General features: G+C 40.9%; 1 protein-coding gene across 1 annotated transcript; it reads left to right on the top strand.

Moving 5' to 3' along the window:
• Nucleotides 1–1,712: 1,712 nt before the first annotated feature.
• Nucleotides 1,713–8,458, top strand: LOC306742839 (programmed cell death protein 10-like; the record flags this gene model as incomplete). The annotated part of the gene is made up of 7 exons (XM_079225276.1): nucleotides 1,713–1,802; nucleotides 3,994–4,047; nucleotides 4,226–4,343; nucleotides 4,901–5,027; nucleotides 6,288–6,366; nucleotides 6,462–6,544; nucleotides 6,933–8,458. 7 exons carry the CDS (start codon nucleotides 1,713–1,715, stop codon nucleotides 7,012–7,014), a joined length of 633 nt encoding a protein of 210 aa, XP_079081402.1. The 3' UTR covers nucleotides 7,015–8,458.
• Nucleotides 8,459–9,901: the final 1,443 nt, after the last annotated feature.

The following is a 9,901-nucleotide window of genomic DNA, read 5'->3' as shown; positions in this document are numbered from 1 at the left end:
ACACTCATGTAGGATTCATTGTGTTTTGGGAGTTACCGATGATTGCACTAATTGACTTGACACACTTATCACCTGTCGTCCTTCATTTAACATCTTTCCAAGAAGGACAATTTAGTTTGCGTCTCCAAAGGAAATACCCATGCCAAATATTATTCCTCCTCTTTCCAGTTTTTTTTTAATAACCTTAAAAAAAGAAGGTAAAAGTATGTGTATTTATTTTAGTTTATTTTGTTCATGTCAAAGTTACACATGTAGTTGATGTAAACTCTCATTCGCTCCAAGTTGTGGATGGCGGTACCAAGAGAACCGTTCCATTCTTGGTGTCCCTCAGTCAAGGTCCAAAGCGAGTGTTAAACACTGCAGACCACTGATTGGTCAGAGTGAACCATCACTAGCACAAAGCTGCTGTTTTTAAATAGTCTAAGCTACTGTCATTAGCGACCACAATTTTTGTTTTTATTAACTCACTTAGTTTACCGCAATAAAAAAAGAAAGAAAGTCAGCTCACAAATTACAATTCCTATTATTGAAGAGTGTGTTTATAGTGGTTATAACCAAGGGGGAAAATAAAGCATCTAATACACTTAATCAGAATAATTTATTGTATGTTTACAAATTTTTTCCTGGCGGGAGGTGCATAACATTTGACATTTAACAATAAACATTTAACGATAAACATAAAACAGAGTGCAATAAAAAGGGAGCATGAATATTTACAATTGGCTCTACTGAATATACAAATTAAAGTTAAAATGAAAACAAAGTGCACGGAATGAAGTGATTATATGAAATTGACAAGTGTAATACCCTTCTTAAGTTAGAAAGGACTATAAAGCCACTGTCAGGTTCTCACGTGGCGACTCACTGGATTCATGAGAGACGAGGTCACGCACACATAAAGACAGAGTATTAAAGTGTGTCCCTGCCCTATGTGCTGAAATGATGTCCTATGATGAGTAGAATGAGGGATAGCGTCACGTTAGACGACGTAAAAGTGTGATACATCAAACAAAGCCGGAGGAAGAACTGGTCCTGGAGGTGTCGGGGTAGAGACAGAGCACCGGCCAATGAAACAAGGCATCACAGACATGTCCCTCTTATTTTCACCGTCGGAAAAAAATATCCCTGAACATGTTCGCCAAGGTTCTATATTTATCACAGTGATATTTCTATTGCAGCAATAATACTGGAGAGGGTGTTCCTTATTGAGGTATGACTCATGGCAGTTTTGTCACCATTGGCCCCAGTGGAACAGTGAAGCGCACACACCTCTCAGTAATGTGGCTGTTATGTGACTGAAAGACTTTCTGGGAAGTGGCGTATAGATCACAAGGCAATAATGGGGAAATAATAAAGCTGCTGCATTGCTGGAAATATTCTAACGTGTTTTATTAGTTTATTCCATCTTCCGACTGACCACATTTCTGTCCCCTCTTTTCAATGCAAGAAGATTTAAACACACTTCATTTAAGTGGTTAAATTGATTCCTGATCGTAACCATGACACAATGTTTACCTTTCTTTTCAATCCCTTGCTCTTGTGATTTCCATCAACCGTCATCTATCGCTTCTCTCTTCTTCACCCGTCCTGCCTCCTTCTCCTTCTTCTTCAGGTCCTCGTCTGCTCCCATTCTGTCTGTCTGATTGATTGAATGAGGTGAAACTGGCATCGGTGGACAAGCGCGCAGACAAAGAGCCATTGATTGGTCAAGGATGACCATGGAGGACATGAAGAATGAAGCCGACGCTGCCGCAATAGTCTCCATGGCTCTCTACACCGTGATGTATCCCGTCTTTAACCAGGTCAGGAATGCAGAGTTTCCGCAGTTAAGTTTTTAACTGCCAAAAAAAAGAAAAAAATGTGGATATGTGTTAAGGATTCAGGTCAAGTAGACAAGGTCTTAAAGCGTGTCTCATGAAATTGCTGGTGCAGGTTTACTGTTAATTTAATTCTGTGTGAGGTTCAAAAGTTCGTGGTGTGGATATTTTTAGTTTTGATGAAAATATCTCGACAACTATTGGATTGCAGTGACATTTTTTGTGCAGATACTCGTGTTCACCAAAGGATGGAATGTACAAACGTTGCTCACCTGACTTTTCATCCAGCTCCATAATAAGGTCCAAATGTCATCGTAGCCAATAGTTATGTTTCCATATGACAAAATACCTGCCAGCTCCAGCTGTATGTTGGGATTAGAGCGAATCAGCAATTGTTATCATGCAAACATGCCAAACAAAGATGATCAACGTTATACCTGCTAAACCTCAGCATCCTAGCGTGAGCATGTTGATTAGCATCAAGCTAAAAGCACCACCTTGAGTAGACCGCACAGAGCCAGTAAGCAAGCCTTGTTTTCAATTCTCTGGCATTCTGAAAAATGTACAAATATTAATGATACAAATAGGAATACTGTGTTTGAAAGCTTGGAAAACAGTTCTTCAACCTTTTTATTCAAATCTTGTGGAACCATCGGGGGCATGCCCTCGTTTTGTGGTGTTGAGAGAACAATTAAAACTGAATAAATAAACACAAGGGAATGAGAAACAAACATTCAGACGACAACAGCACACAGTTCCATTCAAGTGCAGAGTTTGTTTTCATGGTTTTTGATTGGCCTGTATATGTGCAATTGTGTTACATGTGTGCAGCACGACACACTCAAAAACAAGCCCTCTAACTTTGGCTTTGAAAAGTTGTTTTCTGGGGCTCTGGTGGCTTACGGGTTTGTGATGCTGACCGTGCAATCCTCATGCTACTCCCAGTTCTTCTCTTTCATTTCTTGTCTGGCCACACTCCAATAAACACATGAAATACCAAAAACAAGTTTAAACTGCACTAAACTATTGCCTAAGGCCTCGTGTCGGCTCATCTCACATCTGATCTCTGCAGTTCGTCCTTTGTGGTTTTAACATTATTTCATGTTCTTTTAGTTGAAGCTTGATAGAAATTGCTGATTTAAAAGACATTTTATTTTAACCTTACACACATACATGATGTGCAAATTGACAGACATGCATTATATTTTGACGGTGAGGATTTCTGTAATACCATAATATTAGCTCAGAGCAATGGGATAGACTTCAATTCTAAGCCGTTATTGTTTCCAGAGTGACAGACGTGTTTGTCAGCGCCTATCGGCTCACAAACCAGACCAACATGATATGTAGCAGCCAGAGAAGAGACACACACACACACACACACACACACACACACACACACACACACACACACACACACACACACACACACACACACACACACACACACACGTGTTTCTATTAGAGAATAGGTGATATGAGGCTCTGTAATTTGTAAAGACATTTCATTATTTCGGGCTGTATAATTTATAATTCTGTGTTTGAGGGGAGATCAGGTAGTTTGAGGTTCAAAGCAAATCAGTTTGACAGTAATTGCCAGAGATTTTTTTTATTCTCTCTTTTATGTTGTTCTTTTATCATATTCGCAAGTCGATATTTCTTCGTTCCTTTTATATAATTCCCCCTCAGTTCAGTGCTGGGTAGTTTTAAAAAAGGTTCACGGAAAATTTCATTATTTCCCATGTCCTTAAAAGTTTGGCGATGGCACAAGTCTAAAAAAGTAGTACACAGTCTACAAATTGACAGACAGAACTCATAGTTTGAAGTAGTGACAAGGTCTGTGATACCAGAATATCAGCTCAGAGGGAATAGACAGAATAGACTCCAATTCTGCAGATGGATGGACTGAGACGCAGCTTTTCACAGTACAATAACATAGTGTCCTCCTTGGATATTGCAGGATTCCCGGCTTGTATGCGCTTTCTACAAAATTACATTTTAGGACAGAAGAAAGGCCACGATAAGAGGGAAGTTGTGTGTGTGTGTGTGTGTGTGTGTGTGTGTGTGTGTGTGTGTGTGTGTGTGTGTGTGTGTGTGTGTGTGTGTGTGTGTGTGTGTGTGTGTGTGTGCGTGCGCTTTAGCTTATGTTTGTGTGTTTGTTCATTACAACTTGCAGTTGGAGAAAGTGAACTTATCAGCAGCACAGACCTTGAGAGCAGCCATAATAAAGGTAAAAAAAAGCGATTTTTCTTTTATTTGTGGGTTTTGTTTGAACTGCCATCTTTGTTGTAATAACTGAGCTCCTAATTATCATAAATTATAAACATCAACTGTAGATTTGTGGAGTTGATACATTCAATGCCGCAGATCTGACAAAGGCTGACTGATTGCTGTTTGTGTGTTTCAAGGCAGAGAAGGAGAACCCCGGTCTGACCCAGGACATTGTCATGAAAATACTGGAGAAGAAGAATGTAAAAATCGACTACAATGAGTCTCTACTTCGCATGGCTGCAGACGATGTGAAAGGTAGGACGCTCGATGAACAGCGCATGCAAAGAAAGGAGGCGGGGCTGCAAGAGCACCGGCATGAGTTGCACAGCAGGTCAATAAATATGAAGGCATGTTAAACCGGCCAACACCAACTTTCTGCCAGGACACGATCACTGACTTTTCTTCTTCACTTGGGTTTCTGTTGAGCCCCTGCTCGTCTTTCATTTGACCAATTATCCACCAGGGGGAGCTGTTTCTCCACAAATCAACCGCTCTCCCCGTTCTCGAGCTTTCCTTGTTTCTGTCTGTAATTGAATTCCTTGTGCGGCATACAGTGATTGATGGTAGTAATGAATACACACACTTTAGATGAATTTTAAATGTACCTCCTGCATGGTACCACGTTTTGCCTCAATATTGCCTTCAGCTAGAAACGCCTATTTAATGCATGTGCACACATTCACACTTGGATCCTGTACGTTTGCAGTGTCGACCAGCATTATTAATTGCTTAATTTCAGTGTCTCCTGAAGCTGATTGCACGTGTGTGAGTTTGTGATCTGTGTTTTTTTTCTCTCCTCTCTGATGTTTCAGAGTTCATGATTGACAGGCGAGAGCCAGAGTTCCAGGAGCTGAACGAGAGAGCCCGAGCTTTGAAACACATCCTCAGCAACATACCCGATGAGATCAATGACAGAGTAGGCTTTCTACAGAGTATCAAGTAAGACAGCCGTGTGTGTGTGTGTGTGTGTGTGTGTGTGTGTGTGTGTGTGTGTGTGTGTGTGTGTGTGTGTGTGTGTGTGTGTGTGTGTGTGTGTGTGTGTGTGTGTGTGTGTGTGTGTGTGTGCGCGCGCGCGCGCATGTGCACCTGCACAATAATATACACCTGTTTTAATTATATATGAAAGTTTCACTCTTAACGTCCTTTGTTATTTGTAAACATTGCCAGGAAATGTCTCCAGATGACTTTTTCCAAACATTCCAATGTGATTAAAATCTTTTTTGTTCGTTGTTAATTGCTTGGTGCCAAGACCAAAGATTTGATACATTGTGTGTGTGTTTTTGTGATGAACACCCTCATTGCATAAAAGCCAAAAGATTTTTTTTGTGAGGGGAAAATTTTGGACGAGGCACAACTGAATACGAAGTTAAAGAGAAGACATGAGTGGGTGCAAATAGATGCAAATTCACTCTCTGCAGCAAAATGGGAAAGAGACGAGTTGAAAATCGTTCAGGAGTTCCTCTGAGAGTTTTGAGATCAGTCAGAGTCCAAACAAACGGTCACATGCACACTCGGCTCTTGGCGTCGGTGCATACGCTAGTGCTACCTTATGCACATTTAGACGTTGTTTAAAGGGCGAATAAACACACACACACACACACACACACACACACACACGCACACAATGAAATCAGATGTTCATTTGTGACCTTAGGAACAGCTGCGTTTCAGAATAATGTTACCTCAAAGGTGTCATCACAAAAAATCAAATCGTTGATCTTAATATTTGACATTTGGTTGTATGTTTTAGATTAGTGAAGACTAAACTGTAAGGTCCCTGCATGCTGTTTTATTTCGTAGTTCACTGCATTATATATACACGCGTACGCACACCAAAGAGGGAAATGAAAAGACATTTCATTTTCCTGGCCCACTTTGCCATTATTTTTGATCGAATTCAATACTCTTAGTGAGTCACTGCTTAAGTTACTTACTCAGTGGAGGGCTTAGAAATGAAGTCAATTCAAAAGGAATGCTGAAAAAGGAAAGTTATGAAACAGTAGATTTTGAGTGCATACCAGGAGAAAAAGTTGAAGGTGAAAGCCTGCTCGTGAGAAAAGTGGAAGAAAGGGAGACATTGTGCAGGATCAAGGAACTGTGGTTATCAGGGTATCACTGCCTCACAAAAACAGACAGATTTTGAGATATTGTTTTTCATGCACTTATATCTCTGTGTGTGTGTGTGTGTGTCATCCTTAGAGACATTGCCAGTGCCATCAAGGAGCTGCTCGACACAGTTAATACGGTCTTCAGGAAGTACCAGCATCAGAACCGACGGGTAAGTAGATACATGAAGAGGAAAAAATGCATTTGCACAAATGTAGTATCTGTGAAATAAGTGGAGCTGAACGGCTGTCTGTACTTATTGGTTAGGCACTGGAACAGCAGAAGAAAGAGTTTGTGAAATACTCCAAGAGCTTCAGTGTCACTCTCAAAACCTACTTCAGAGACGGAAAGTATGACACTGTTTCTAGTTTATTCTCAGTTTTAGGAGTTTTTTTTCTGTCTGTTTTTTCTGCCTTTTCTGTCCTCTCACTCACTCATTTTCAAATGCGCACACACAGCTACCAACACATTAAATAGCTACACACACACACACTGTCACCACCATGTAAATGGTTGTCGTTTGATCACAGGCTTGCTTCCATCAAATCCACCATTGCTGAATAATTCCCTTGACCCATTTCCTGTGGATTCACGCTGGCTTGTATTCTCTGAAGCTTGACATTCTCCATTCCAGCCCGATCAAAGTGTTTCTTGGATCAATCCTAATATTGTTGCCATGGTTTCTTTGCTGTTTGATTGACTTGTGTGTCCTTGTGTCTCTGTCACGGTTGTTTCCAGAGTGATAAATGTGTTTGTCAGCGCCAACCGGCTCACCCACCAGACCAACCTGATACTGCAGGCCTTCAAGACCGGGATGTAGCAGCCGGAGAGGACACATGCACACACATGCACACACACACACACACGCGCACACACGCTCGTGCGCTGACGTTTTTATTAGAGAGCAGGTGATATGAGGCTTTGTAATTTGTAAAGACATTTTATTATTTTGGGCTGTATAATTTAGAATTCTCTGGCTTTGAGGGGAGATCAGGTAGTTTGAGGTTCAAAGCAAATCAGTTTGACGGTAATTGCCAGGGATTTTTTTTATTCTCTCTTTTATGTTGTTCTTTTATCAGATTCTCAAGTAGATATTTCTCGGTTCCGTTATATATTTCCTCCTCAGTTCAGAGCTTTGTGGTTCTGAAGAAGTTCAGGAAAATGTGATTACTTCCCATCTCCTTTTTAAAGTTAGGTGATTGCACTAGTCTAAAAAAGTAAGACAAAAGTGGTATTCAGATTCCAAACATCTTCCCACATTTCTGCACCTTTCTTGATCTATACGGTGGTATTATGTACATGGCAAATTATGTCCTGCCTCCATCAGCTTCCTTCATGTTCCTTCACAAACTGGGTTTGATATTTTCGTTCTTTTTCCTGCACGGTTCTGGTGAGTACTGCTTCAGTCAGGGCATCATGAACACGACCGTCCCGGGCGAGCAGCTGAGCCGCCTTTCCTTTTACTTTAGTTTCTTCAGATAATGACTCGATCCCAAACTTAGTTGGAAGAACTATACTATGTACTGGGGATGTGTGTAGTTACCCTGTCAGTTATTTTTGCTACATATCAGCTGTTTCTAACCTTTTTCTTTTTCTTGGGACCCCTTTTTAAAAAAATTTTTTCTTGTGACACGAGGTGAGCAGTTCAATTTTAGCACAATACATTTTTTGTGAATTTCCTTTTTTCCCTGTATTTATACAAACTGAAATTCTCTTGAAACAATGTTTTGTTACTGGTGAAATGGTCTTTTATTCCTTTTGTAAATGTGACATGCATACATGTCACTGACGGTTTTGATAAGGGATTTTTAGTTTTTCAGTGATCCACCAGCATCTGTTCAATGTCAGTCACTGAGCAACTCCTTTGTTTTGTACCAAGATCTCATAAAGGGAAGTGCGAAGACACGACTGTAATAACTGTGGGATCATACCTCGTGCTCAGTAGAGTTTCAAGTAGTTGAAAGTCCTTTCAGCAGAAGTAAACTGGGAAAGGAAGGAGAAGAAGTACATCATTTAATATTAATCCTCATACTGACTATGTGTAACACCTAAACTGGGAATTTCTTGCAACTAAAACAAACACCCACCCCTAAATTGATGGTTAGTCCTTTTTTTTTATTCATTTGCATACTTTTCTATTGACTTTATTTAAACATATGTAATCGACAATGAATGTACCATTTCTGTTTCTGTCTGTCTTTCTGACTCTTTTTGCCACGACCACAGCAAAAATAACTTGAACCAAATGTAAATAAAAATGTCTCAAGAACTCCTAAACAAGAGTCACAAAGAGTGTGTTGCAAAAGCATTTTTCGTTTTTCTACCATTTGAGGAAGACTTTAGAAAGTGGGTCTCTCTTGAGATTTGCATTGTTGTATGAAAGTGCTTCATTTCCGCTCAGTTGCCCTTGCGTCCTCTTTCCTCGCATGCACCTCTTTCCTCCCAGTACTAAGAGCCGCACCAATTTTTTTCTTTCCCCCCATTCCAGCAACTTCATTCTTCTCCCTGTATAATAGTGGATTTTCCATGGTGGATTTGTGGAGGGCTATTTTGGGCTCTGTACTGGCTCTTACATGCACCACTGTAATCCAATTGTGATAGTGTTAATTTTTAAAGCTTTATTATTGAAATTGCTGAGACCTAATTTTCAAACATCCTGTCACCGTTGACGACCGCTGTAATCAGCTAATTCGAGTTATTCCAGGCCATTAAGTCACTCAGAGGGCTCGGCCATGGTCACTGAAGCAGCAGAGAGAGAGAGAGAGAGAGGGAAACGATGCTATCTGTGCTGGACGTATAGCTTTAGTGTGCGCTCATGCATGCAGTCTTACAGGCAATCTATTTGTCTCACTTTTAAAAGAATCTTTGAGAGACTTTACTTTAACTTTACTTTTGGTGTGTGTGTGTGTGTGTGTGTGTGTGTGTGTGTGTGTGTGTGTACAGCTATGAGTGACCCACAGGACGTCCTCTCAAAGGCATTTGAATGGCACTACAAAGCTTTGGTGGTGTGTGGTTTATTTTTGTTCAGGTTCAAATCAGTACTTTTCTACTTGTTTCAATGCATGAACACTTTTTTTTTAATGAGTGGCAGTAGAATACTAATGTTCTTGTGAATTATGTTGCTGTAGCAATGTGCGTGTTTGTGTGTGTATCTGGGTTGGAGGGGTGATTGTACTTCACAAAGATTATCTTCTCTCCAGTGCCTAATCTGTGAATAGAAGTCACACACACGCGCGCACACGCACACAACACATTGTGTTACATGCAGGCGATAGGGCCTGGACTCACAAACGCAGCTCTTTTTGACTACTTGGTTGCCAGGAAACTTAGCCCGAGTCTTTGAGAGTGAGGGCTAATAAAAGAAACAAATTGTGTGTGTGTGTGTGTGTGTGTGTGTGTGTGTGTGTGTGTGTGTGTGTGTGTGTGTGTGTGTGTGTGTGTGTGTGTGTGTGTGTGTGTGTGTGTGTGTGTGGCCTCTGCCACTGCCTGGGCTACTGGGGGGGGGGCAGTTAGTTAACTCTCCCTGGGTGTGTGTCTGTGCTGCAGCCAGGGCTGTTAGCACTGATTGCTTCTCAGACATCGCTGGCTGAGACAAACCTCTGGACACAAAGAATCTCCTGCAGACGAGACCCAGATGAACTGACCAGAGGCTGAGGATTTGTTTGAAATGTCATACATTTAAAAATGGCGTTTCAGCACCTCGGTGC

Source organism: Taurulus bubalis (genome assembly GCF_910589615.1).
Source record: "Taurulus bubalis genome assembly, chromosome: 10".
NCBI classification, from domain to species: Eukaryota; Metazoa; Chordata; class Actinopteri; order Perciformes; family Cottidae; genus Taurulus; species Taurulus bubalis.
The sequence above is the reverse complement of the archived record's forward strand: the minus strand, read 5'-3'. Positions and strand labels throughout refer to the sequence as shown.